Source organism: Panthera pardus, unplaced genomic scaffold (genome assembly GCF_024362965.1).
Source record: "Panthera pardus isolate Hobbes unplaced genomic scaffold, ASM2436296v1 HiC_scaffold_21, whole genome shotgun sequence".
In the NCBI taxonomy this organism is placed as follows: domain Eukaryota; kingdom Metazoa; phylum Chordata; class Mammalia; order Carnivora; family Felidae; genus Panthera; species Panthera pardus.
Genome location: NW_026526777.1, coordinates 48,378,487 through 48,392,338, shown reverse-complemented (window position 1 = coordinate 48,392,338; position 13,852 = coordinate 48,378,487). Strand labels below are relative to the sequence as shown.

Sequence of the window (13,852 nt, the reverse complement as noted above, 5' to 3'; positions counted from 1 at the left end):
CCATCCCCTGAGGAAGAAGGCACCAACTCTCTGCAGATACTGCTCCTCCCAGGCCCACTGCAAACACAGGGGGATCCTCCCTAATGAATTATCCCTAGTGACCTCAGGATTGAGAAGCCCTGTCCTGGGATGGTGCCTACTTTCTAAAAAAAAAAAAAAAAAATTTTAGCTGACTCAGAGTTCCCTATATTTATTCTTTCTTGCTTTCACAGAGAGAAACAAGCACATCTCTCTTTTATAAACAGATTTATAATTAGTAGAAGAAACAAAAGACCTGTTTACATGAAATGCCCCACTTACTAAAGTCAATACAAATTAACATAGCCCGTTCTATTCACCCTTTTTTTTTTTCACCTCCAGCCACTTGTCTGTATACTTTTAAGGTTTTTTTGTTTGTTTTGTTTTTTGAGTATTGTAGCAAACCCACATTCCTTCTCTGGCTCAACCTCTTCTAATTAATGCCCAAATGGTCAGGGCTTGATTCAGGAACCCCTTTGGCTCCTTTGTCCTTGCAGCGCTGCCCTTGACATTCTTGAAAGCATTCTTGCTTTCTGGCAACAACAAGATGTTCCAGACCCCATCCTGATTTTTTTCCTGCCTCTTAAAGACAAGGAATCAGCTGTCTCTATGGAATCCTCATTCCTGGTAGTGGAGAATGATATTAGAGACCACAGTCTGGGAGGCTGGGGTGCACGTGAGCATGGGGGTGAGGGACGGGGGCAAGGGCGCTGCCTTGTTGGTAACAGAAACTGGAGAATATTTCTTTTTTTTAATGTTTACTCGTTTTTGAGAGACAGAGATAGAGCGTGAGTGGGGGAGGGGGAGAGAGAGGGAGACACAGAATCTGAAGCAGCCTCCAGGCTCTGAGCTGCCAGCACAGAACCCGACGCGGGGCTCGAACCCATGAGTGAGGGAGGTTATGACCTGAGCTGCAGTTGGACGCTCACCCGACTAAGCCACCCAGGTGCCCCTGAAAAATATTTCTTTTAAAGATAAGGTGTTCATAGCACTCTACTCCAACTTAATAGATGTGCCTTGTAGCTTCCTTTACGTTTTTTACACCATGAACCTTCAGTGACCACTCAGGCTTTCTCTGTGCTGACCTAAACAGTAAGTCACAAATTCAGCCATTCCCACCTATTCTCCCCACTCCTCCCTGCAGGGGAAGGAAGCCGACAGAGATCAATCTCCCCACTCACAGACACTGGATCACCACCTCCCCCTTAGAAGGACACTACCCTGCAACGATTGGTTTTCAACTGTTTTCTCCACGGTACACTCCAAGGGAGTGGGGGCAGGGTGCTCAAACAACTTCGTATTTCGGATGGATTCCCCTGGAATCAAGGGTCAAGGGTCAAGGAGGGTTTTGAGAACGGACAGGACAGAGGTAAGGTGATTGTCGAGGAGTCCGTTGTGACAGCTCAGAATGAGACTCTCAAACCAAGGGAGCGGCAGAAATGGGGAGGAAGGTGGGGAGCTGGAAATGACCTCGTGTCTGGATACAATAGACAAGGGTGCATCCCACGTGCCTGTTCTAGTCTCTGGGAGGATGGCGGTACCAGCCGCTGCATGAGCGAGAGACAGAGAGAACAAAGTGGACGTAGAGGTCTGTCAGGGGTCGGGGAGAGTTTGGCTTTGACCTATAGAGTTCGAGGTGTTTCCATTCAGATGGAAACATCCAACAGTCGGTTGGACACATGGGTCAGAACTTCTAACGTGAACCACAGGCAGAGAAAGCCTCCCCAGTGAAAGGCAGGTGGTGCGGGGCTGTCTGTTGCCAAGGGGTGTTCTCCAGGGGCCGTCAACAGCTTGGGCTGTTGTTTGCTTACACTGCTCGCGAAGACTTGGAGACTCTTCTGTTTTTCTAATTCTCATTTCGTCTGAGTCCTTGCCAGGAATCCCTGATGTTTTTACTTAATACCGGAGTTCCAACCAAAATTAGCCAACAGCCCAAGAGGCTGGGACCCAGAGAAGGGGCTGACCGCCTCTCCCCATTGCCAACCCTAGAGAACAAGGGGAGGGTGGTGGAGACCCGGAGCCAAGGTGACAGAGGCTTTTGGAGCAAGCCCTGGCCATTCCAGAAGATGGTCTCCGCCTCTCTCCAGGTTTTCCTGGTAGGCTCTGGAGCCTCTGGAGGAACCACGCAGGTGAGGAATACAGGGGGTTGCAGAGAAAAGACCCTCTGCCACCTCCCAAGCAGCCATCCGGGGGGTGCTGTGCACCGAGTCTGGCCTGAGCGTCACCTGCCCCCAGGACTCCGCCTTGGCCAAGGCAGTGGCTAGGCCCCACCTTCAGGGAAACTGCTGCTCTTTCCTGGGATCTTCTGCAGGACTGTGCTCATCTGAGAGTGTTGTTTGAATTCAGACAGGCACCGGGCGGCCTGTTTTCACTCAGGGTCTGGGTTTGGCAACCTGGATCTCGGTTGTTTACCTAATCTAGTGTTGGGTTATGTTTTTCCCCTTTACTGATTACAAGAAGGTGCCAAATGTAATCAACCCCCTCACCCTCATCACTGTTCCCCACTCTGAGCCAGAGAAAGTCAGACGTGGAGAAGGAGCTCTCTCCAGACTACCGGCTAGTCCAGGGGCCCTGTTTCCATCCCGATGGCTCATCTTTCCCCAACACAGACCCAACCGAGTGAGCTCCGTCTCCGCGCTGCTCCCTTCTCAGCCCACACGCTCCCTGCCCCTTCCCAACTCCCAGCCTGGGTTGCCCTTCCCATTTGTCTATACCAGCTGAGATCACACCCATCCTTCCAAGCTGAACTCAGCCTCCATTGCTCCTGGACCGCAGGGGAGGGGACTCAGCCATCCTCGAGCCCAGAGTGTTAACCCAGAACTTGCATTGCAACGGCTTCTTGTACAGATGGAGGCACAATGCATACATTAAGAATGACAACTATAGGGGCGCCTGGGTGGCTCAGTGGGTTAAGCGTCCGACTTCGAATCAGGTCATGATCTCACAGTTTGTAAGTTCGAGCCCCACATCAGGCTCTTTGCTGACAAGCTCAGAGCCTGGAGCCTGCCTCACATTCTGTGTCCCTCTCTCATTCTGCCCCTCACCCGCTCATGCTCTCTCTCTCTCTCTGTCTCTCTCTCTCTCTCTCCCTCAGTCAAGAATAAACATTTTTTAAAAAGTTTTTTTAATGACAACCACAATTGAGAGCAATAGGAAATTCCTCATGGGTGTTTAAAGGAAAACCCCAAGTAGACTTAGAACTTGGCCTTCTGCAGTTCACCCAGGAGGTTTGCCTGTCACCTCATTGTCACCTCATCACCACCGGCCACCCCCCCCCCCCATCCCTCTTTCTGCCTGGGTTGGGGTATGGGCTAGAGCTGGCCACAAAGTTCCAGCTGCTTCCTGGGGTTGTTGGGAAATGACAGCTTCTGCTGTGTTAAGACTTCCTTACTCACTGGGGTTGGGGAGTGACTTTAACATAACGCACGTGGATTAGAGCCTTGTGATCCCCACCTGCCAGCGCCTGGAGGGGGCGTGTGTCCTTCTGGGGCCTCAGGGCCTCACGTGTCAAACACCCTGCCGTGAGAGGATGCGGTAAGACCTTTTGCGTGAAGCGTTCAGCGTCCAGCACAGGTACTTGTGAGTCGGCCCCAGCTACACGACTGCGTCTAGCACATCCCGTCCCCGCCCCCACCATCACAGGGATATACACAGCGTTCTGTATCCATCAGTGGTACATAAATAGCGTTCCGAGGTAAGCCTCTTCTTCATGGTCAAGTTTTGCAAATGTAAGCAGGGACGGGGGCCAAGTTTCACAGAGCCAGAGACACTGCAGAAGCTGCCAGTGATGCATGGGACTCAGCTGCCCATGGGGCGGTGGCTGGGGAGGCTGCCCGGGGAGCTTGGCTGGTGCAGACAACGCGGGGGCCGCAGGAGACCTTCCTGCGCCCTCCCTCCCTCCCAGCCGCCGCATCTAATCCCACCGCCCTGTGCCCCTCCTAGGGAAATGTGTGGACAGAGACGTTGGTCACGCAGTTATTTGTAAGACGAACCTCAATTTTCAACTATTGGGGAACAATCTGACCATGGCCCAGAATGCGTCCCAGAAGACTACGGGTGTTAGGCCGGGTCACGGCCGGTAGATGTATTTGGAGCTGAAAGAAAGCTCTTGGGACCGGGGACCTCTTGAGCTGAAAAGGAGGCTCCCGGAGGTGAGGGCCTGGTGGCCATAGACGTCACCGCGCGCCTCTGGGCTCCTCCCAAGGGCCGGGTCCCCAGGAGTCGAGAGCAAAGTAGAGATGGGACCACGGAGGAGACACACGAGGCCCAATCCAGGCTACGGTGTGGGTCACCAGGAAGCAAGTCACTGAGGTCTCAAAAGACCAGGAGGACCTCGCCAGGTGCTGCAGGTGCTCCCAGCTGACTGCAGCAAACAGGGTGAGGGCCGCTCTGGGAGGCATGACGCTCCGGGAGAGAAAGCACGGACTTTGCAGGCTGAGTTTAGATCCCAGCACCATCACTTACGGTAGTAAGTGATCCAGCTGATCTGGAACAAGCTGTTAACCTCCCTGGGGCTTACTTTTCTCATCTGTGAAATGGGCATTCGTGATCCCCATCTGAGCATTAAGAGAGGCCGAGGACGAGAAGGTACAGTCCCTGCCTGCTCATGACAAGCACTCGACAGGTATTAGTTGCCAACACTTATTATTGGCAGGGCTGGAGGGGAAGTGGGGCACTCTGTCTCCAAACCCGTGATGCTCCCACCGAACCGCATGATGGGAGGGACAGAAAGAGTGGGAGGGCAGGAGGCACAGAAGGCCCAGGCGGCTTCCAGGAGAGTGCAGGGCAGGGGAGTGGTTGCCCCCGTGCAAGTTCTGTGATCAAACTTGAGGATGATCTTGCGACCTCCCTTGGCCAAATCTGCCAACCGGAACCCTGAAGCTGTGAAGTGCCTGGCTGGAGGGAGTCCCCCCTGTGTGCCCTTCACCCCGTGTGACAGGAGGAGCACTGGACTGGGGTTCAGGCCCCTGGATTCACATCCTGATCCCACCGTGTGTTACGAGTCCTCAGGCAAGTACCTTGGAGCTTGATCACACCTCACGCCCGGTGCAAATTAGGATCCCCTGGAGACCTATCAAAACCAAACAAACCAAAGGAGGCCCGGGCCCCCAGAGAACCTCATTTCATTGATGAGGCTGGGGCACAGGCATCACCTTTCCTCAAACTTGGCTCTAGCTCGGAGTCACCTGGAGCATTTTAAAGACCACTGATGCCCGGGTCCCACGCCAGCGATTCTGGCATAGTTGCTACGGCGGGAAGCCTGGACAGTGGCGTTTTCAAAGCCCCGCAGGTGATCCTAATACGCAGCAAGAACACATCTCACCCGGAGGCGTCTCCACAGCAGGCTTGCGTTGCACTGGCTGATTGCCGGGCTTTGTCAGACTTCCGTTCCTGCTCAGAAAGGGACACCTCAAGAGAGAGCCCAGAGGGCCCAGAGGCCAGCAATGCCCAGCGCAGCTTGCGAAGCTGAGGCCTGGGTTGGGCAGGCGGCCCGGCTGCAGGGATTCCTGCTGGGTGCCTGTGCCCTCCCTGCTCCCGGCGAGGTGAGTGTGCCGGCTGGACACCGAGCTGCACGGGGCTGTGTGTCTGTGGCCCCCGCCCCCCGGGCAGCACCTGCAGACGCCCAGGACAGACGAGGGCGGGAGGGTCCACCGCCGCTGATGCCGGAGACGGGTTTGGGACTTGAATACTGGGGGTCCTATGTGGGCCCCTCAGTCTCTCCACTTTTTCAACATGTGTCAGACGTTCTGCTGGGCCCCGAGGACACAGATGAACAGATGTAAGTGATCATCTGGCGGAGAGGCATGGGGCAGGGAAAGGCCATGCAGGCCGAGGAGCAGACCCACGGAGGCACGGGGCTGTACCTGGGGCAGGGGTGACGGACGGGCAGGGACCCGGGCAGGCCCCCTGTGCCACACCGAGGCGCTCCGGCCGTTTCCTGGCGGCCCCGCTTCTCACGCACGTGAGCCTCGGTGGAGTAAAGCGTCACAGTCACGAGACAGACAGTGCTGCCCTTTCTGCCTCCACCTGCCATCACGGGACCCCTCCTTCAAGGGGCCATAGTTCTGGGAGCCCCCCGGGGGTCCTCAGTGCACCAGACGGCCCCGCAGCACACCCCTGTCTCCTGCCGCGCCTCCAGCCCAGCCCCTGGAAACGTATCCACTGCCCAGTGCTCCCCAGAGCCCAGGAAGGGGCCCCGGGCCACCGCGATGGCTGCTGAGGCATCTCCGTGTGGTACGACGTCGTGTGGGCCTGGTGCTCCCTTCTGACAGCACTTGGGGGACTCCCTCCCTCCCTTGTGTGTATTGACCTTCCCGCTAGAACCCCCCAGAGGTCCTGGAAGCCACTCCTCTCCTCCGGACGACCACCCCAAGCCCTGCCTTCTTCCCCCTTCCTTCCCTCAGGACGAGTCGTCCCCCTGGAGGCTCCTCGGTCCCTCCTAGAAACGTTCCCCAGCATCCAGAATCCTGAGAGCGCCCGAGATGGGAAGGTAAGCCCGAGAGGGACAACATCCGCTCTCCTTTGCTGAGAAACAGGACAGAAAACTGCAAATCCGTTTGTCCTCCTTGGGCAGGGTCAGGCTCTTAAGCTTCAAGACCCGAGCACCAGGCGAGGCGAGGTGTCCGCTCCACAGCAGCCACCGCGAGCTGTTGGAGCTTCACGACTTGCGAGCGTGTTCACTGGCATTTTCTCACAAGACTCACAACCAGCCTGTGACGCAGGAGTTGTTACGGTCCTCGTTCTGTGAATAAGTAGATTGAGGCTCAGAGAGGTTAGGTGTATTGACTGAGGGCTGCCCAGCCAGGACAAAGAATCAAAGAATCAGAATCAAATGCAAGCGCTTTCCCCCCACCCCCCGCCCCCCAAAACTGGCTGCATCAAACTGCCGACAGCATTTCTGAAACTATGAAGGGTTACGCAACTGCCAGGCATTAATAATTATTATCGCTTCCACCCCGTGGCGCTTGGCTTGAAGCCCCTGTATGGCCTTCAGCCCTGCCGCACTGCACATGCCCCCTTTCCCCTGGCCTGTCCCTCACTGGTCCTACACGAAGAGCCACCATCAGGAATGGGGTAGGATGAGCTTGAGACTCTCATGGCCCAGGCTCCCAACAGAAGTCCGGATCCCTGTCTGGTCTCCCACCCGTCTTTGTACTGGCTGGCTGGCTGTCCTGACTCCAAGTGTGTAAAGAGACGCTGAGGTCCCTCAAGCTGCCTCCACTATTTCAAAAGCAGTGCTCAGGGATCGGGACACACATGGAGCAGAGGAGGGCAGCCAGTCTGACTCAGTGTGAGGCTCAGAGGTGGCAGGGCCTGGGGGATGTCCCCGTGGGTGTCTCAGCAGTCCAGAGCCATTCTGCCTTCTCAGAGTAGAGCCTCACGGTTTTCCCCAAGGTTCCCTTTTGCTGGAATGTGAATTCTTGTTTCTAAAGCGTTGCGAGAGTCGGGATAGTGCAGAAGAGAGGGAAAGGAGGTGGGGGGAGGTTCTGAGGTTTTGCAAGTCAAATACTCCCTAGGAAACATTTCAACATTTCAGCGTATAAAAGGTTGAGAAACATATGGATCGAATTTTGCCGGAGAATACATATATATTTAAAAATTAAAGGGCAAGGATAGGGTTTGGATTTTCTTTCCTTTTTTTTCTTTCTTTCTTTCTTTTTTTTTTTTTTTTTTTTTTTTTTTTTTTTTTTTTTGATGATTGGGTGTTTTTCCCCCGCAAAGCACAATTGGAGAATTTTACTGGCAGCCAAACCACTTAAAACATCCTGAGACGTTAACCAGACCTAGAACCATCCAGGTGACCCATCACCCAGCTCAGCAGGTAAACAAGCTGTCTGCCCCTCTCCCTGTCTCTGAGTGCACATTCCTGCCTTGCCCCAGAGGCTGCGTGTACACGAGGAAATGGTGATTGCAAGTATTCCCACCACCAGCTGGCACACACTGGCTGCAGCCTGTGGGACTGTTTGCCTGGGTTCATCCGCTGGGAGTTCCAGAATGTTGCCAAAAGTCCAGTGGGGACCGGCGGCTCTAGCCTTGACCTCTCTCTGCGGCGTTTTCTCATCTGACCAATGGGAACAATAATAGCACTTACCTCCGATTTACTTATTGAGAAGTGGGTGGGTAAGGAATGTAAAACGCTGAGACCTGTGCCTCGCACACTTCCGAGGGCTTGGCACTCAAAAAAGAATCCGTGCGATGATGATTATACATGATTGTATATCAATACCCAGAGTGGGGTTTTTTTTTTTAATGTTTATTTATTTTTGAGACAGAGACAGAGCATGAACGGGGAAGGGGCAGAGAGAGAGGGAGACACAGAATCCGGGGCAGGCTCCAGGCTCCGAGCTGTCAGCACAGAGCCGGACGCAGGGCTCGAACTCACAGACAGTGAGATCATGACCTGAGCCGAAGTCGGACGCTCAACCGACTGAGCCACCCAGGCACCCCGAGAGTGGGGTTTTTTAATTCAGGACTTTGGGAAGAGGACAAAAGGATTCATTGACAAATCATTCGTTTCTTCGACAAGTACTTATTATGGAGGGCCTACCCCACCACTCTGCAATCACAAATCTCCCCGATACCTCAGCGACTCACAACAACAAAACGTCTTTCTTGCCCGTGCTACTGCTCCACCTGGTCTTGGCCAAGGGTCAAGGGCAAACAGAACCCCCACCACCCGGTAAGGGGTCGCCGGTCACCACACCAGAATGAAAGGGGATTGCAACCAGTCAAGTACCAGCTCTTCAACATCCCTTCTGGAGGTAGCACGTGTCACGTTCACTCACATTTCAGGAGTCCAAACAAATTACATGACCATTCCAGAGGAGTGGGTGGGGGAGGGGTGTAGTTCTATGTGGGCCAGAAGGAGCAGACCCGGAAGGGGCGGCGGGGCGGCATCCGGTGGTCCAGCAACTGCTCTGGAGGCTTGACATCTGTCAGCAAACAAAACGGACCAAACCTCTGCCCTCGGAGAGCTTAGTGAAGGGAGAAAGACAACGAGCATAGTAAACTAAGGGCTTCATTCTTATTTTACTTTTACTTTTTTTAATGTTTTTATTTATTTTTGAGAGAGAGAGGGAGAGAGAGAGCATGAGCAGGGAAGGGGCAGGGAGAGGGAGACACAGAATCTGAAGCAGGCTCCAGGCTCTGAGAGGTCAACACAGAACCCGACGCGGGGCTCGAACCCACGAACCGTGAAATCATGACCTGAGCCAAAGTGGGACACTCAACCAACTGAGCCAGCCCTACAATTTTAAATAGGATGGTTGGGGTAGGCCTCATTAGGAAGGTGAAATTTGAACAAAGACTTGAAGGAGGTGAGGGGGCGAGCCATCCAGACATCTGGAGGAAGAGTGTTCTAGCTGGAAGGAACAGTTGGTGCAAAGCCCAGAGCCTGGTGTGTTTCAGGAAGGGCAGAAGGTCATGGCACCGGGATGGGGTGTGCGAGGGGAGGGCAATGGCACGAGGAAATGCTGGAGAGATTGGACTAACAATTTAACAGGATAGTTAAGAGTGGTTCTTTACTGCCTTTTTTCCTTTGTTCATTTGTGTGTTTCTTAAATTCCACATAGGAGTGAAGTCATACGGTATTTGTCTTTCTCTGACTTCTTTCCCTTCGCACAAGGTCCACTGGATCCATTCGTGTTGTTGCCAATGGTATGATCTCCTTCTTCTTGATCGCCGGGTGATAATCCGGTGTATATACACACTACATCTTCTTAATCCATTCAGCTATAGAATATAGAATCAATATAGAATTCAATATGGAATCTAAACTAATTAGCACTGTATATGAATTACACTGGAATTTAAAACATTTTTTTTTTAAAGAAAGAAATTGACAAGTGAAAAAGAAAAAGGATACTGGGCTGCTATGTGGAGGGTAGACCATGGGGAAGCAGGGAGACCAGTCAGCCCAGCCACCCTCTGTGACAAGAATGCAAATGACCTGCTGGTCCGGGACAGGTTTGCTTGTTAACCTCATGAAAAGATTGACACTTGGTCAGCCCTGCTGGTCTCTTCCAACCAGGCCCACGGTCCTGGGCAAGTGGGCTCAGAGTTTCTTCCGTGCTTCTTGGATACAAGGGTGGGGCAGGTCAGGGGAGACCATCGTTAGTTTAAAGCATTTTGAGAGAAAGTGTATCTTCTTGCTCTTATTTCCCACATGGATTTAAATTAGACACCACTTCCCCCCCTCCCCAAATTCTCTGCTTCCTGGAGATCTGACCCCCTACCCTCAGCAACAGAGGTACAAAACCTAATTACTTAGTCACACAATGGCAGTATTACGACCTGCATCGTCTTTAGGATGAGAAAGGCTTCCTAAGCAGAAAGGTGACCCGTGTTCCCTGCCCTCAGTGAATGTGTAGTCATTGAGTCTCCCCAAGGGCTGTGTGGTGGGAAGAGGTGTGGGCTCAATTTCTAGCCTGGTTACTACTTCTGGCTCTGCCTCTGATAAAAGCTGGCCTCTGTGGAGCGCTTTCAAATGCACGAGCTCATTTGAAACCCACAATCACCCTGTGAAAGAGCTGATTTCATTATCCTTATACCCATTTTACAGATAGAGGAACCAGCCCAGAGAGGCTAGGTGACATGAGACTACACAGGAGAGACGCAAGATTTGAACCCAGGTCCCTGCTCCAAAGCCTACTGCGTCACATGGCTGCTAGGAGCCACCCCACTCCTCTTTCTGCTCCCCCTTCCCACTGAGCCCTCCCTATGAGTCTAGGCAGGCCCTGTGACCTGTTTTAACCAGGAAAACATGGGGGAAATGAGTGCATAATTTCTGAGGCTGGGCCTGACGAGATAGACAGTTTCTGTGAGCCTTCGCCATTTGGAACTCCCCCTCTTGAAAATCCGCCGTTGTGTGAGAAATCCAACTCTTCCGTGGCCGCCGTTCTGTGAGCAAGTTCAAGCCTCATGGAGGGAGGGAGGCTGCACGGTGAAACGTGGAAGTGCCAGACACATAAATGAAGTCGCCTTGACCTTCCAGGCCAGCCAAGCTGCCAGCCAAATACACCCAAGTGAGCGGCTCCTGCCAACTTGCATAGAGGAGAAGAGTCCGACCTAAACTCCTGACCCACAGAATCATTGGCAAATAGAAGAGTTATTGTTTTAAGACACTAAGTTGGGAGTAGTTTGGGGGCCGGCAATAGATCATGGAAACACCTTCATATGACAAGAGAAGGGCAACAGCCAACTTGATTCTTCTTTCCTCCCTTCCCTCCCTTCGCAAATGTTTATCAAGTACCTACTACGTGCAAGGCACAGGCTAGGTGTGGATACAGAAACAAGCAAGGCGGTCACAGCCCTTCAGGAGCCTCGTATATAGCAGGGGAGACCATGTGTGGAAAGGTATGTATGTTAAAGCACAAACTACAGAGCAAAGAAAGGGCACCAACTCAGGAGTGCTTGACTTCACCTGGAACACAGGTCAATGAAGACTTCACAAACATCGCATATAAATGAAATCTCAAAGAATGAGTGGGTACTTCTCAAAGAGATGAAGGAAGAGGGCCATTGTGGGCAGAAGAAATAGTTCAAAGACAAAAGACGCAAGAACAGGGCACACAGGAAGGATGACAGGTCTGTGTATTGAGTTCCTTCTAGAAGCTGGGAACTGTGCTCTGATTTGGTTATCTGAGCTGAACGCTGTCCTTTGCCCACCCCCAGCTCAGGGCAAGCTTTGCTCATATCAGTTGCTTTATCTGTCATCATGCAAAGCATTAAGATGTTGAATGGCATAAGTCCAGGTAGATGCTCCCTGCACAGGTCAATCTAGGTCACTGACCCATGACACCCCCCTTCATAGAATTTCATTGATAAGCACTTTGCAAGAACTTTTGTTGAACTAACTACAAGCCCATCTGTGTTAGTCTGCTCAGTCTGCCATGACAAAATAGCACAGACTGGGTGGCTAAATCAACAGAGATTGTATTTTCTTGCAGTTCTGGAGGCTGGAAGTGCAAGGTCAGGGTGCCGGGACAGTTGGGTTCTGCTTCCAGCTTGCTGCCTTCTTGCTGTGTCCTCACGTGGTGGAGAGAGCGCTCTGATGTCTCTTCCTTTTCTTCCAAGGGCGCTAATCCCATCATGAAGGCCCCATCCTCATGACCTCATCTGAACGCAATCATGTCCCAAAGGCTCCACCCTCAAATGCCATCACATTGGGGGTTAGGGCTTCAACCTATGAATTTTGGAGAGACACAAACATTCAGCCCGTAACATTATCTAACCAGGTTATCATCTGGATGACTGTCCTTCATCTTGACCTTGAGATGTCTCAATGGGAATCTTCGCTAAAGTTCATGTTTCACCCCAGAGTTTGATATCCCAGTGATCCTCCAGTCTGGAGACCTGATTATTAAAGGAAACGAGACCATTTCCTCTGCTAATGGCTTACAAATTCTGTGTTTAATGATCTTTTCAGAAGCTCTGGCCAAGGTTCGGATCTGTCGGTTTTGGAATCTACCTCTTTTTCCATTTTTAAAAACCTGGTTCCAAAGCTGCTAGCCTCCTGGCACCTTCTGCCTTCCCAAGACTCCTCAGAGAGGCCCAAGCAGGCTTTGTGGATTTTCTTGTCAGGTTCTGTCCATGTTCTGGGATGTAAATGAACTAGCTCAAGGGTGCTGGGCACTCCCTTCCTTGCAGGACAGGACAATTTCTTGAAGTATTAATGGGGACATTTTCATCTCTAAATGTCCTGGCCCCAGGACTGGTGAAGGTAGCTGGGTCTGTATGTATTCCCTTCTCATGGGGGAGCTTTGTACAATGGCCCCAAATAGAAGCATTAGCCTGGCTGTCTATTTCTGACATTGGTTGAAGAGAAAATGATAAATATTTTTTTAATGCTTATTTATTCTTGAGAGAGAGAGAGAGAGAGAGAGAGAGACAGAGCACAAGCAGGGGAGGGGCAGAGAGAGAAAGGGAAACAGAGAATCTGAAGCAGGCTTCAGGCTCTGAGCCGTCAGCACAGAGCCCGACACGGGGCTCAAACTCACGAACTGCGAGATCGTGACCTGAGCCGGATGCTCAACCGACTGCACCACCTAGGTGCCTGAGAATGTGATAAACATTTTTAATGGCCACCAGAAGAGTAAGGAACAGAATTCCCTGAGGTAAAAAAAGTCCTTAATCAGGGTAGGAGGGAGCAGGGTTGGGCAGTGCTGAGGAAGTGTAGGCCCTGGGTGGATGGCCGCGTTGTGCCCCTGGGGAAGCGACGGCACGGGTGCCAGGGTGCCCCTTCTTAGCCATGGTTTCCCCACATGTGGCATTGAAACGGCCAAGACCTTCAAGGGGCTCTTCCCTTGGAGGACGAGGAGCCTGTCCACCACAACCAAAACACCTGAAACTGCGTGGCCTCGGGCAAGTTCCTGAAACTCTCTGGGTCTCAGTTTCTTTGTATGTAAAATAGGGACGTTCGTATTATTTGTCTCCGGACTGTAATGAGGATCAAATGAGCTCGTGGGTTGTGCGCACTTAGAACAGCGCCAGGCACACAACACCGTGCTGGTGAGGAGGGGGAGGGGCTGCCTCCGAATCCTGGGGAAAGGAGAAGCTTTGGTAACAATTTAAATTGGGTTTCCTGCCAAACCGGCAGGATAGGAACTCGGAGCCAGGTTGAAGTGAATCTGGAGAAATTAGAGAAACACGACCTTTCTTGCGCATTTGGACGCGTGAACCAGGATTCCCATCTGCTGGGCTCTCTCACTCCTGGGTCAGATTACACTTCTCTCTCAATATTGCTCGTTTGGCCCTTTGTGGAGCGGGCAGCACCCGAGTGGGCTCTCACGTCCCCTCCCAGCTACCACTTTCCCCAAGCTGTGGCTCTGCCCTT

General features: G+C 52.4%; 1 protein-coding gene across 7 annotated transcripts in view; it reads left to right on the top strand.

The window, feature by feature from the left end:
- Positions 1–1,411, top strand: part of RALGPS2 (Ral GEF with PH domain and SH3 binding motif 2) — a 197,033-nt gene extending 195,622 nt beyond the window's left edge. For all 7 annotated transcript variants that reach the window (XM_053909228.1, XM_053909227.1, XM_019426220.2 and 4 more), the window contains one exon: positions 1,163–1,411. In XM_053909228.1, the coding sequence (XP_053765203.1) occupies positions 1,163–1,396 (234 nt within the window). In that variant the 3' untranslated portion in view covers positions 1,397–1,411. The remainder of the gene's footprint in view (positions 1–1,162) is intronic.
- Positions 1,412–13,852: the final 12,441 nt, after the last annotated feature.